Here is a 14,768-nt window from a genome sequence, read left to right on the forward strand (position 1 = left end):
TTTATAGTTGAGCAGTGTGAAATGAATGCTCCTACTGTTCAGTGGTTTCTACTTCTCAACTCATGTAATCGAGAACTTAATAAAGAATGTCATCGTAAGGGTTCTGTGCATACGTCCATGGAGTAGCTCTCTACACCCGGCACTTTAAAAATAACCACTAAAATCTGGCAGATTACCCTGTTTAAAGCATTTTTTTCTTTTTCTTTTTAATAAAAGCAATACATCATTTAGACAGATTGGAAAATACCAAAAAGCCTAAAGAAACAGTTGCTTTTAATTCTACTCCCTCAAGATCATCGCTTTATAATTCTGGCATGTCGCCTCGCAGGCTTGCCCCGCTGTAAGTTCTGTCCTTGAGTGAGATATTATAGCGTGTGCGATCGTGAATTCTGGTTTTGAAATTTTACTTAACTTCAGATCTACAGCCAGCAGCTTTTCATTTCGTTGGAATTGTTTAGACACAGAATTCTGTTGTCTATCGCGGTGATTTTCAAAGAGTGGACCCCAGACCACCATTATATGCATCACACAAGAGCTGCAAATTCTGGGGCCCACCGGATGAGAAATTCTGAGGGCGGGCTCAGTAACCTGTGCTTCGACAAGCCTCCAGGTGACTCTGGTGCAAATTCAGTTTGATAGCCCCAGCTGCTGCGTCCTACTAGTTAGTCTACTATTGGGAAATAAGGGTTTTCTTTTTTTGCTGTTATAAATGTTATTCATTTCTGAGCGTTTCTTTAGAATAAAGTAATTAATCAAATGTGTAAACACCTAGCGAAAGAGTATGACACACAGATGATTTCTTTCTCCTTTGTAGATTGTAGCAGTTTTTTCTCCCCAAATAAAGCTCGAGATCATCTCTCTCACCAGTCTTTCTTTTATTTAAACTTGTTCTTTAAGTGCTTTTTGTTAATAAGTTGTTTGTTTCTCTCTTATTGTCCCCTGTAGCTTCTTTTTAATAGCAAGGGTACGTTAAAGCTACTAACCAACTTTTTGTTCGTCTCTGTGTGTCATTTCTAATAATTTAGCCTACAGTTATTTTTCATTTGGACCTGGTCAATCTTGTGTATTTATTTATTTTTATAAATTGGAAGTCATTTCTCATTCCAGAGATTAAATCATATTTATTTATATTTTTTCTAATGTTTACAGGAAAAAAATTTAGATTTCTAGTCCACTCAGATTTTATTTTTACTGAAATAAAGATCTAAATAGCATTTTAAAAAGTAGTTAAAGTTTTCTCAGAATACTCTCAATGCGTTTTTTATCATCATGTTTATTTTCTCATTACGATTGCCTGTTTGATTTAACCTTAGCATCTACTATATTCAAATTATTTCGATATAGCAAATACGGTCCTTTTCCTTCTTGTGTTATAATGCAAAAATAATTTCAAGTTTTTCGTTTATTTATATTTTATAAGGTGCCAAGGACTTTAAAAAGTTAATCTCTCATTTGATGGAGAGACAGTTCGTTGTTCCTTTGGTCACGGCGATTCCATATATTTTGGTTCTGAATAAATTTCACTTTCCCTCTTCCTGTCTTATTTGACAAAAGCCCTTCTTAGGTTCTGTGTACAAAGTCTTTAAAGCACTGATACATTTTTCTACTTTTATTCGCCTTAGAGGTCGAACATGTTTAAAAAACGTTTGTTATTTGGCTTAGTTTCTCTTTGCAGTCATGCTTACGGAAGAATGAGTGGAGGTCGCCTTCGAGCTCTTATCGTAAAAAAAAAAATCACAGCTAAGTAGTGAATTAGGAAGGATGACATAATCTGTAAGATCGATAACAATCCAGTGACAAGTGTGATCTCTGGGTTGCCTGGGAATCGTGGTACAAGGTGGCACTTCCATCTCACGAGGAGTGGAGGTCGTGCGGGTCTCTGCCATGGCCTGTTCCCTTGGGGGAAGGGTGGCATGTTTTCTGTCCCGAAGACAGAGGGCAGGAAAGACAGCTCCTGGGTTTCAAGTTCAATCCCATTCCCGTCGACAGCACGTATCGACGGAGTCTCTTTCGGAAAGGGGTAGCCCTGTGGGTGGCGGTGGGTGAGGCGTGCCAGGCGCAGGAGGGCACCTTAAAGATGAAACGGCCTCTGACTTCCTTGGGGTCCCGTGTCAGGGGCGACGTTGCCCTAGCAGTTCATTGCTCTTTTGAATGTTGCCTCGTTAGATCCTTATCGCAATCCCGTGAAGTAATTGGAACTGGTGTCATTGTCACCAGTTGACAGGTGACAGTGAAGGTCGGCATGCAGAGCAGGTCAAGGAATTTGCCGGAGGTCAGACAGCTGGATAATGAAAGACCCGCCATGAGAACTTCAGGTTCCTGGACTAAAATTCTTTCCAAGCAAGCACCGAGTTGGAGGAACATGTTTTCCCTGATTAATTTTTATTATTTACCCCATTCGAGTGGGAACTATTTCTTAAACACCAGTTACATGCTGTCGTGTGTTGAATGTACTCACTATATCCAAATTTATTTATATACTGTTTTGGTCGTTTTTTTTTTTTTTTCTATGAAAGGTTTTATGTATGTGATTGGGAGCTCGTTAGAATGAAGTGACATCTGTCTCGAAGACACGTTCTTTCTGCTCTTAAGGTGTCGAACCCAATCAGAAGAATCAAGGACCTAACACAAATCTGTGAGGAGTCAGAAACACTTAGGAGATGCAGAAAGAAAAAGTACCTTTTTCCTTTGTCTCGTCCCATTTTTTACTGGACTCATTGTTTGTTTGAAAGCGTTTCCTCTGTGATGATTGATGTACACTGTTCTCATCCTCTGCCTTCTTTTTTTTTTTTTTTTCCTGGCTTTAGCTGATTCATTCTGCTGTAAATTTCTTTTTCTCAATTGCTTATCGATAAACTGGCCCATCCACTTAGTGGCGGGAGGATATGGCATGGCTATTATTTACTGTTTGTTAAATATTAATTCATACATCTTCTGTTCTTTATAACAAGGGTGAGGCCCTGCATCTCCTTCAAATCTTGTTTACCTAAGTATTCACATGTCTCAGGGGTTCTCTGTTAACATGTAAACTCTGGCACAGTCGTTGGATCCAGCTAATAACGGCACTCACATTTTTGATTGTGTTTCTTACACATATGAAAGGAGAACCAAATCCAAAGTAAATATTGGAGGCAAGAAAGCTGGGGAGTTCGTGCTTAAAATTAATTAAGGGCCTGTACGGCTGCAAAAGCCATAATAGCAAGTTTTTATACTTCGAGCACACATCAAGTGCCAGGCTGCCTCTGCCTCTCCCTACCACCCTATCAACTGCTTTCCTTTGGGAAAAAAGGCTGGCTCAGGTGAAGGCAGAGTGTGTGTGTTTATTCCTCTGGGGTGTGTGTGTGTGTGTGTGTGAGAGAGAGAGAGAGAGAAGAGAAGAGAGAGAGCGGATACAGACAGAGAGATAGAGAGAGACAGAGAGAGAGACAGACAGACAGAGAGACAGAGAGAGAGGCAGAATTTGAAAAGGAGAACAGGGTTGAACAGTAAGAATGCCTGCATGTATTCATTCATTAAGTATCTATTGTGACAGTGGTGAATGAGATATAATGAAGCGCACATTCTAATAAGCAAAACAACAGAATTTTAAATAATTGTACAGTCTCTGAAACGAGCAATCTAGCTGCTATTATTAAAAATTGTTGAGGAGGAGAGGGGCCGGGAGGGGCTGTCTTAGAGAGAGCAGGTGGCTGTTTGGCCTCTTGGCTCCCTGCCTCGTACTGTCTTGCGGCACACGTGGGAGTTTCTGGGATATTCCTGGATGATTCTTTCTAACTTTTCTAGCTCTCCCGTGTTCATCAACTCACTTGTCTAGGTGCTCATTGCAACCTTAGCTGTGAGCTCCGTGGTTGGAATGACTCTTTACCCTTGTGTTCCAACCAGAGTGTTATCTTAAGAAGGAGACCCGACGTTTGACGTCTACATCCGGCACATCTAGCGCACTGTAGTTACTTAAACACGTGTTTGTTGAGTGAATGAAGACATCCCTGTCTACTCTTCTCTTTTCCCCCAGTCATATTACCAAACACGCACACGCACGTACGCCTGTACACGCTCACGCACGCACGCATGCACGCGGCTCGCTGACCGTCTCCCCAGTGGGTTTCTGCATCTCGCCCTCTCATCCGCCGCCTCCATCCGCTCAGGGGCTCTTAGCCCTGTCCTGAGCTTAGTGACAGTCTCCACTCTGATCTCCTGCTCGCAGGTGTCCCCCCTCTTTCTAACCCGTCTGTTGTTTCCCGGTTCCTCTTCTAAAAGCTAAGACTGGCCTTGTCGTCCTCCCTCCTGTTTAAAACCTCGTACGACCTTCCTCATGCCCCGCAGATAACGGTAGAACTCATGAACCCTGTCGTCCGAGATCCCCTTCGTTCTGATGCCAGCCTCATTTTCATTCAGATTTTCTACGTTAGTTATCCTCCCAATGCTGAAAATTTTGTTAAAACGGCGACTTTTGTTCCGTGAACACACCCAACTCGCTTATCATCCTCATGCCACCGAAATGCTGTTTACCCCATCTTTGGCCTTAATCCCGTGGACCATTCGATGTAGGGGGCCCATGTCTCCTTTGGAAGGTCCGTCCTTCTCCCTCCCGAGTGTCACCATCCCAAATCCCAGGTACTTCTTATCCGCTGCGCCTCGCGGCCTGCTTTGCGGTTTAATCATTTTCCTTCTGTTCTTAACGGCAGAGTTTGTGTTTTATTCACTTTTTAGCGTCGAGAGCACTGAGTGCTAGTCTTTCAAATAATGGACGGTCAATAAGCATTCGTCTAATTAAACCGAAATACAAAACTGTCATTTTTCCCTCCTCTCCGCCTCCAGACAGCCCTCAAGCCTTTTTCTTGTCAGAAATTAGTAAACTGAGGTAAGGGACCCAGGAAGGTAGTGACACTGACAGTTCCTCTGCAGCTTTACCTTGGCTGATCAACGACCCCCGCACCCCCACCGCGGATATGACAGCAGGCACCCACGGCACCCACGGGCAGCATGGCTAAGAGAGTGAGGGACAGAGTGGTCTCTGGAGGGTCACAGCTGTTGAACATGCAGGATTTACTTTCATGAAAATGCATCACTTTTACCTGAATAGCTAAACTGAACCGTAGACTATATTGTCCCATTTGGTTCCACATGACAAAAAGGAAATTATTTGGACTAGAACGCGTGATCATGGCCGAAGGCCACAACGGAAACAGCAGTGCCTTGTCAGCTGGTGGTGGTCCTTACAACACAAATGTTTTGAAAAGTGACCCAAGGGCTGAACAATGACCTTCTGGACTGCCCTAGCGACCAGTTAAAATGGCTCCATCCCTTTAGATGTACCAACTGGGACAGAAGAAGCCAGAGCCAACCATGGCAGCCTGCAGGGCTCGGAACGCCCCCCGCGCCCTGGGGCCACGCAGCGCCCCACGCCCGGCCTCTGCCCCCCGCCCGGGTCACTCCCATTAGGTCGCAACAGCAGTGCTGCTAAGCGCATGTGGCTGCAGACGTGCGTCACCCCGGTGAGCGTGGCGGTCTGTGCGCTGAAGAAGTTGTTTAGCATGTAGTGAGCAAGGTGTTAGACACGTATCTCGACATTTGTTGCCAGCGTCGATGTTCGCAACAGACAGGGCACCTTGGTTTGCCAGGGGATCCCGGGGTTCGGTGCTGAAATCCTCTGGCCCCTGGGGACGCTCAGGGGATGCGCGTGGGGTGGAGAGAACCAGAGGGAAATGCAAATAACTCATAATTTGCTGTGTACAAGGTCAACACGCATCGTCCGCTCTGAGCTTCGTGCTCTCTGTTATCGATGATAACATCGATGTGACAGGTTTCTCTCAAGAAGCAAATAATTTATATAAAATACCTAGAAATACGACTTGCACACAGTAAACTCACACACAAAATAAATAAATACATTAAGCCATTGTTTAAATTATACTTAGGTAAATAAATCAAAGCATATAGAATAAGGAAATTTTGTGATTAAGCTGACGTAATAGGATGATTTCATAGCAACTAGAAGAGATCGTTAGAATCAGCTGTCAATGTCTGAATAACATTTTCTTGGAGAGAGACTCTCATGCTCGGTTTTCAAAATTTCCATGAAGAAATTATGCCCTCATCTTTTAAAAAACTCCACCGTTTTTCTTCTGACCCATCTTCTCTGTTATTCAATAAGAATCTTTTCTTTAGGGAGATGAAAGAGAAAGTCACCATCTCCCCATAATAACCATTTTTATACGCTGGGATATAGTTATTTGATCTTTTGCGTTCAGTTACAAAAGCTTCTTTTCTTCTTCTCTTGTATTTTCCCTTGAAAGATTCCCCCCGAAGTTAGTTTTATGTGGGTTTAATTGGAGAGTTTATTGAATAGTCAGGCTCCAGATTGCCCCTTCAATAGCAGCAACATGAACCCAAAGCAGGAGAGCCTAGTAGTCATGGAGCAGGGAGGGCTGTGGATTCCAATTCTCATATTATCACTAACCAGCCATGAGATTTTGGACAGGTTACCCTCTGTGCCTCAGTTTCCCAGAATGTTAAATAAAGAGTTTTTGAAGACATCTCAATAAAATAACCCTTACAGGTGGTTTAGTAAAATACCTGGAAGATTTTATAAAGCTTAATTATATTATCATTGGCATCCAAGAAGTTACGCCGTTGACATGTAAAAGGAAGCTTTAATGATCAGGAATCTCTAAGTCTGAGATTATTTGGTGAAGGTCGTAAGCCATTTACGTATAATGCACTATGACCCATTCCTTAGTAAACTCACTAAGAGATTACTAATCTACACTGGCCGGTTATCCATTTAGTTCCCTCCACCATCTGTGAGCCCATTGGAGAAGGCAGGGAAATGAAAAAAATTGGGTTGGTGGAATTTGGGGTAAGTGTGTACAAAACAACCATGGACAGCTCCTTTGACAAACTCAGTAAGAGTGTGTGGGCTGGGGTACAGGCGAGGTAGCGAGCATTTGAAATGATCCTAGTGCTGGAGTGTCATTCTTAATACCTCTGTCGAATATGTATTTCAGAAGGAGGAGACAGAAAAGGGCCCAGTTTGAAGAGTCCTGGGAGACACAGAACAAGGTGAGTTTCCCCAGAGTTGCCACTTCCCCACTTTCATGTGTCATAAATGTCTTCTTTTTTATTCTCCTGGCTGACGTGAACAAAAGTACCATGAAGTCGGTGGTTTAAAACAACAGAACCCTATTCTCTTGCAGTTCTAAGAGAGCTGAAGTCCAAAATCAGGGTCTCAGCAGGAACACTTTCTTCCTGGAAGGAGAATTCGTCCCATGCTTCTCTTCAGGCTTCTGGTGGTTGTTGGCAATCCTTGGCTTGTAGCTACATCCCTCTAAGCTCTGCCTGTATCTTCACATGGCATTCTTCCCTGTGCGAGTCTGTGTGTGTGTGTGCCCGCGCGCACATGCACGTGAGCACACAACAACCCTATTTAACCCTATTTCCAAATCAAGTCACATTATGAAGGTCTGGAAAGGTCATCAATTTTGTGGGGTCACTATCTGACCCAGTAGAGGCCGTAATACTATTTTTGTCATAAGGTTATTGTGAGGATTAAATTAAATGAAACTACTTAAAAGATCCGAAGCATAGTGAGCGTGCAAGAAGTAAGGGGGACGTGATGCATGACATTTATTAGCATCGTTACGTTGAGATAAATTTATTAATTAATGGACGCTCGGATTATAAAGCTGAAGAGTTTTTGGATGGGCTGCAGGAGTCTGATGAGCTGTGATATTTTCCTCCTCACTCTACTTTATCCTGCCACTTATTGTGTACTTGAAAGAGTAGAAAATTCCTTCTGCGTTTGCAGATAACGGGGATGCTTATTTTCATGCTTTTTGTCTCCACCATAGGTCACATATTCTCTTTGAAGATATCATTCTGTTTACAAAATCTCTAAGTGTTATCTACAATTCCATCCATTTCTCTCCAATTGAATTATTTACAATTGAATTCTACTCGGCCATCAGGCCAAGTCCTAAAAAGTTTCTGACAATTCAATATGTGTGCTTCAGATTTCTTAATAATCTACCTGTTTAACTTTTTCTTCTATTAAGTAGTTACCCTTTGCAAAACAATTTTTTTTTCCCTGAAGAATGCATGGCTTGTTTTCTGGCACCAACTGTAAAGACTCAAAAAGTCTTGTTTTCTCATCTGCCATCCAGTATGGATAAATAGTGCTCGGTCATAGACAATTTTTGGATCCCTTCTTTGTCCTTAGCTATTGTCCACTCAAACCGATCCCAAGTCAGCTTTGTTGCTCTGAATGTCAGAGGCAGAAATGGCCTTTTCAACTTCCCCCACTAGGTATTCAACTCTTTCAGGCTTTCGTAGAATAATGATACCTTGAATGATGATTAGAAAGTTAGATATTAAGTTGGACTGTGAAAGATAAATAAGTTACACTTGATTCTGTTGTTTTTTGACAGGCCATGTCAGTAACAATGACAGTTGAATTTTCCTTTTGCCTTCCCCTGGCAAACGCCAAAACCACTGCGATGATTACGTAGCATCATCTTGAAAGCGAATGTCAGTTTGTCTTCTTAATTTCTTTTCTTGTGTTCAGTTGCTTATTTTTAGTCCAGGACACCACGTACTTTAAACGTATTGTTTATTAAGACATTCGTTTAACGGCAATTCAATGGTACCCACTATGGGAAAATACTACACTAACTTCCCATATATTCTCACCAAACAGTGTGCCATTGGGAAAGGTATTCCGTAAACTCAGTAGAGCAAGCAATGATCTTGACTTGGCTTCCGATGCATGTCACTCGGACCCCGGCCAGCCAAGAATGTGATTTCTCGCAGAAGTTCAATATTTTATGAAATTAATCATAATAGGACTTTGACGATATTGTGATTGAATTGAAGAGAGCTTTATTTAGACCGTCTTCATCAGCTGCTGAGATGCTGTGAATTATTGACACCCTTTCTTTCTAGGCAACCAGCAATGACAGGAGTCCCATCTCTGCCAGGCAACCGTCGGATGGTGCAGGAGAGGATATTTATGTCAACTACCCAACCTTCTCTCGTAGGCCAAAGACCAGAATCTAAGCTTTTTCCTCGATCTGAGCTCATTTGTGAGGACAATTACACATATGGATCCTTATACAATTTCTTCCCACTACGCAGTGTCTACCCTGAACACCGGTTGGCCGAATATAATTTATTTGATAAGAAAAATACTACATTACTTAGAGGACATTCTTAACAGAAATGGTTCAGAAATATCTGACTCTAACTAGCTTGTACACAAAAGGAAACTTAACTGAATCATGTAACAGGGCAATCAAGGACAGATCAAGCTTCAGCCTGGGGTTGGGTACCAGGGCTTGAATGTTGTGTCTGAAATTAAACAGGCGTAAACCAGTTTCTGGATTCCCTTCCACGCGCTGGATCCCCTTTTTTTGTTGGTAGCCTAACGCTCATTCAGACTTTCTCTTGTGTTTCCGAGATGGCTGCCAACAACTTCGGACAATTCATTAACCCTTGTTTCTGTCTAGTAGAGAGTTCACTAATTTGACAGAGCAAACACATTTGGTTATTTGTCTATCATTAAATAGGTATCATGGCCAGTAAGGATGAAATGGCTTCAGTCAATTAACTGTTCACCTAAAGGGCGAGGAGCGGGGCCAAAACGCATTGCTGAGAAATTCAGAGTATTATCGCTGGCCCAGTATTATGAGCAAGTGTCGTAGGCAGTCCAATAATAACTCAATGTTTTTGATATTAACTTTTTCCTACTTTTGAGAATTAATTTGCATATATACATTTTCTCGAAAAGGTCAGGCACCTAGGCATTTTTAGTTCTTGTTTTTTAAATAATTAAAATTGAAATAATGAAATAACTTAAGTAATTAAATCTGAATACAAGAAAGAGAATGTTAGTCGGAAGTGGTGTTGCGGGTGGTAGCACAGAACGGTGAGACTGGGAAGGTGTAGGGAAGGAGGTGAAGGCATCAAGACATGGGGAGGGATATGGAGAAACTGTTTGACCAAAGACAGCCCTGGAGTTATCACTATAGAGCAATCAGAGACCATGCTTATCATCATCCAAATTCTAGGTGGATGCCGGCAGTGAAAAGCACTTCTGAGACCAAATAACGGTTGGGGTCACCTTGAAAGCACAATGGTCATTACCAAATAAAGTGATCATTCATGTCTCAAATATTTATTACTCGTCTCTAAAAAGGCTCATCACAAAAACTGCATTTAAATATTCAAGTTGGAGACTCTCATGATAGTCTTTAAGTGAACCCAAGGCAAATTCATGTTGTCTGGATAGATTCTAAGCTGTCATTTATGGTTTTAAGCAAGTCAGTGAGTATTTCATGATTTTAGCTTCAAATACCATATATGCCAAATGGTGCAATTATGCTGTGGATTACAGAAATCATGAATGCCCTAACCTGTTTAAGAAGAGGGAAAAATTTAAAACAATCACTTTCCAGTTGTACTTAACGTACATGCAAGAAGAGTTAGTCATTTTTTATTTTGTTTGCTTAAAGATCTTTACATCTGGATTCACGACGGGTTCCAGGAATAGATTAGTGTAATAAGGTGGGAAGGCAGTTTACAGGAACGCGATCTACTGTTTTGTTAACTATATCAGATCTAGGAAAGTTTCCATGTCTAAATCTATCAGTTTGCACAGTGAAGCAACTTACCATTATTTAAAAGATAGATGATTTCTTTTTCCTAAAAGTTAAAGACAATCAAAATATTACTTTCTGGAAGACGCTGATAACCACATTCTCAAAGACTAATGGGAATATAAGTCCCGTTTTAAAAGAGAAGATGACGGCTGGGGACTGAGAATGGTACAGCCAGATAGTTTTTACTCAGGGTTTTAGGGATGACTTTTGGGGCAAACCAGTTAAGTGTTGCAAAGTCTCCAGAACATTTGAAACATATCTATTTTTCCATGTTTTAACTTTTTAACAATCTCTCACTCAAAATGTGTAAGAGACAGTTAGCTCTACCCTCCTTCGTTGCTGTATGTTCTTTCTCCGCAGAGCTCGGGATTTTTTTCAGGGGTTTGGAACTCTCCTAAGTCCTGCGGCAATGTCTCCGACGACCCCCCTCCGCCCCCAGCCCCCGCTACCCTGTTACACTCCAGCTGTTACACAGATGGAATTCTGTTCATTCATATTTTTACCCCTCCAGGTGTCTTAATAAAGCACTTTCATTGTAGTCTCTTTAATACTATACCTAATTTGCCAGAGTTTGGAAATTCTACATATACATATATAATATGCTATATATAATATGGTGTGTGTATATGTTGATATTATTATTGATGATGATATTGTGTGTGTGTATTGTGTGTATTGTGTGCTTTCCCCCAATCTGATGTACCTACTATTCTGGTTGTTACTAAGGAAAGAGATCAAAACAGATCATTGAAATAAAAAGTCAGAATGGAATGAAATTATGTTTAAATCTTTTTGCGAGCTGCTACTTAGGAAGCAAGATGCTTTCTAAGATTCTTTTTTACATATATAATTTATATTGATATGTAATACATTACATAAGAATCTGTGTTTCCTTCGAATGCTGTTATTTTAATATTTACATTGAAGTAATCAAAGAGAATTGCTGTTTGATGACAAGGTAGGTAAGTTATGTTGGTTCGTATAGAACAATATTTTTTTTTTAAAAAAAAACTATATCTGCATTGTAGTAATTTTCCAAATTAGAGAGTCCACATTGTAATTAAAAATCACTGTAATCAAAATGATATCTCCTTGATTTATAATAATGTGCTGTATTTTTGTACTGCTTGTATGAAATTTCAGCAAGTTTGAAGATACCGTAGAATTAAGATACTTGTAAAGTGTAGGAGGAGATGTTAAACTGTGAATACAAAGTTTAACTTCTTTCCACAATAGTGATAAGAAAATATATTTGAAAAATATAAAACGATATAAACATGTACTATCATTATTTTATTATCATCATTAGTTTGGCCACTATTAGAATGTAGTATATAGAAAGTGTTGATCTTTCTTCATGCTTTTGCATAAATTTAGTATATATTATTTTCATTGGTCTGTTCATTGGAATTATTCTAAGCCAGGTCTCGAGGCATGTATACATTTATCTGAAAAGTAAAAATGTGTTTTTTAATATTTTTTCTATTGCTAGGATCCAACAGGCAGAATTGTGACTTCTGTGATAACTGCAGTGTTTTTTAAGGAAATTTTATAAATCTTCAAGGTCGGTTTACATATTATATTTTTCCAGGTTTAAAGCACTAACTATGTTGTAAGGTGGTGTGAGACGTAAACGGGGAGTATGGGTGGTAAATGTCTGGAATAATCCCCACTTCCTGCCTATCGTCCCTGTTTAAATGATGTTATACAGTTACCTTCTTTAGAACATATTTTCCAGGTTTATGTGTAAGTTCAGACTCTCCGGTTTTGTAGGGCATGCAAATGTTTGCCTCAATGTACTGTATTCTGTTGCTTGAATGAGTAAAATCTGGTACTCCACGATTATTAGTTTCATTTGCCATTAAAAAATATTAGGTGAGAATTTCTATAGAATTATATTAACATGTAGAATTAAATGCAGAAGAAAATTCCAACCACTGACACCTTGTACAATGTGCCACTTGGTGCATTTTATAAGTGTATGTACTTCAAAGAGTCAAATTGCTTTACAGGGTTTTCTGCAAAAACTAGCTCCCTACCCATCCCATTTCCCCTCCATTGAGATAAAAAATTTCACTTCTTCCGATTGTTTTATTTCTTCTACTTTTCTGAATAGCATGCTCATACCACTACTGGATTTCTTTTTTTTCATTTTACACATTCTTTATTAATTTACTGATGTCGTCTTCCCAACAAACTCACCACACGTGAATACCTTTTTCGTGTGTCCATCCTTCTAGAATATTTGTATTAAAATTTGATTATTTCAATATTTAGTGTTTGTTTTTTTCTTATCTCATTAACACTCTCCTCGGTTGAATCGCGTGGTAAAATAATTGTGCTTTCTCTCCTACGTAACTTTTTCCCACCTAGAGCTAATAATTGTCTCTCTTTAGCTTACTAGTTTGGTGTTTACCATAAATTTATCTCAAACTCTTCACAGTGGTCTAGATGATCTCTCCAGAGCCTCTGTAATGCAGCAGATACCTCAACAATCTCGTCTTTCCAAAAAAAAAGTTACCCTGGAGCTTTGACTTGAACCAATTAGCAGCCGTTCTCTGTGCACAACTGTCATTCTGATGTGTCCCTTCATCCAGAAAAAAAAGGAGAGAGGAACGTAAAACTTGGACCCGATTCTAGAAAATCTCGCACTGCAAAAGGATGCGAGGTTGCAGATTGCATGTATTTAACCAATGTCTGGAAGAAGGAACGATAAGAAGCCTGTTACATTTGGGTTTGTGGCGGTAAAAGTTTGTGTGGGGGGGTATTGGTTGGAAGCCTTGGAAGCCGATGCTATGTTATAAAAGCCAGTCGATTTATTTGCGTAATATGCGCCACTCATAGCGGTGACGCAACAAGCTGGGACCACGGGAAGACAGCGTGGCGACTCAGGTGGCTTCCTCCGCAGGCAGCGCAGCTCCTGCTTGGAGCTGAGCTGCTCCGGCTCCGCGATTTGCTGAAAACCGAAACGATGTCACTCGTCAACACGTGGATGAGATTGGAACCCACCTTTTATTTGCCTCACTTGTTCCAGAATCAGTGCCCCTTCCAGGTGTCAGTGGGACGGTGTCTGTCCCTTCAGCATCCACAGTAGCGGGTGGGGTATAACTTACTTCTAAATAACACATACGAAGAATCCCTCCAATGGAGCTGAAGAATGTCTGGCACTCTCCGCACTGGATGGCCATTTTCTTAAGGGCAAGACTTTATATATAAATTCAGGACCTTATGTAAGACCTGAATGTGTTACGGGGGTATCCAAAGACATCCAAGGTTGTTTTAAATAAAGACACGTATAAATAAATGCAAGTCAGTATCCCATCGCCACTTTCAGTTAGGAGTCTTAGAATAACGGCCAAAAGTTCATTTTTAACACTGCGACTGAGACTGGATTTGGATACTAGCATTCACCAGTCCCCCAAATAATAGATTTTGTCTTTCTTCTAGACTTCAACTTCACCCATTTATTTATTTTTAAAACTGCATCTTTTGTCTAGACAGATAGAGCTTTACACAAAGTATCAGTTTCTTTGTAACAGATTGCCTCTGAAATTCCAAGTAAGACGGTCACCTTTGTCCATTTTTTAAATGCAAAACCTCCAATGCCACAAAGTTATACTGAGAAACATTTGACCTGTAGAAACAAACACCATTAAAGGAAGAAAACAGTAGGCAGCCAGTGTCCGTCTTCCGCATGGGCTCAGGTGAGCAAAGGCCCTTTTTAAACTAAGTTCTCACAAGTTTAAAATATCAAGCAACAATTCTTCAAATCCCCGAAGAGTGATGCCAAACCATATTTGTAAGACATAAAACTTGAGGATCTCCGATGACTCCCTCCAGTCTTCAAAATTTAAATAAAATTATTTTTGTATTTTCTTGGAAATTCATTCTTAAGATGATCCCCTTCTCACCCATTAACTTATTCATTAGAACCCTTATCCTACGTGTTCAAAAATACTTCTCGTGAACAAGACCATTGTTCTTTAATCGGCTGACCAGGTAAGACTCTGAGCTCTCCGATTTACTCTCAACATCATTAAAATCTCTTACTGCAGCTCTCCATGTGGCTTCGGTTGAGCTGATTTATCTCACTTTTTTATTTCATCATATGAA

At 40.4% G+C, this 14,768-nt stretch overlaps 1 protein-coding gene across 2 annotated transcripts in view; it reads left to right on the plus strand.

The window, feature by feature from the left end:
• CD226 (CD226 molecule) overlaps nt 1–9,985 on the plus strand; it is a 66,765-nt gene extending 56,780 nt beyond the window's left edge. For both annotated transcript variants that reach the window (XM_039839844.1, XM_039839853.1), the window contains exons 6-7: nt 7,008–7,062; nt 8,941–9,985. In XM_039839844.1, the coding sequence (XP_039695778.1) occupies nt 7,008–7,062; nt 8,941–9,054 (169 nt within the window). In that variant the 3' untranslated portion in view covers nt 9,055–9,985. The remainder of the gene's footprint in view (nt 1–7,007; nt 7,063–8,940) is intronic.
• Nucleotides 9,986–14,768: the final 4,783 nt, after the last annotated feature.

The sequence above is a fragment of the Pteropus medius genome, unplaced genomic scaffold, assembly GCF_902729225.1.
Source record: "Pteropus medius unplaced genomic scaffold, Ma_sr-lr_union100, whole genome shotgun sequence".
Classification (NCBI taxonomy): domain Eukaryota; kingdom Metazoa; phylum Chordata; class Mammalia; order Chiroptera; family Pteropodidae; genus Pteropus; species Pteropus medius.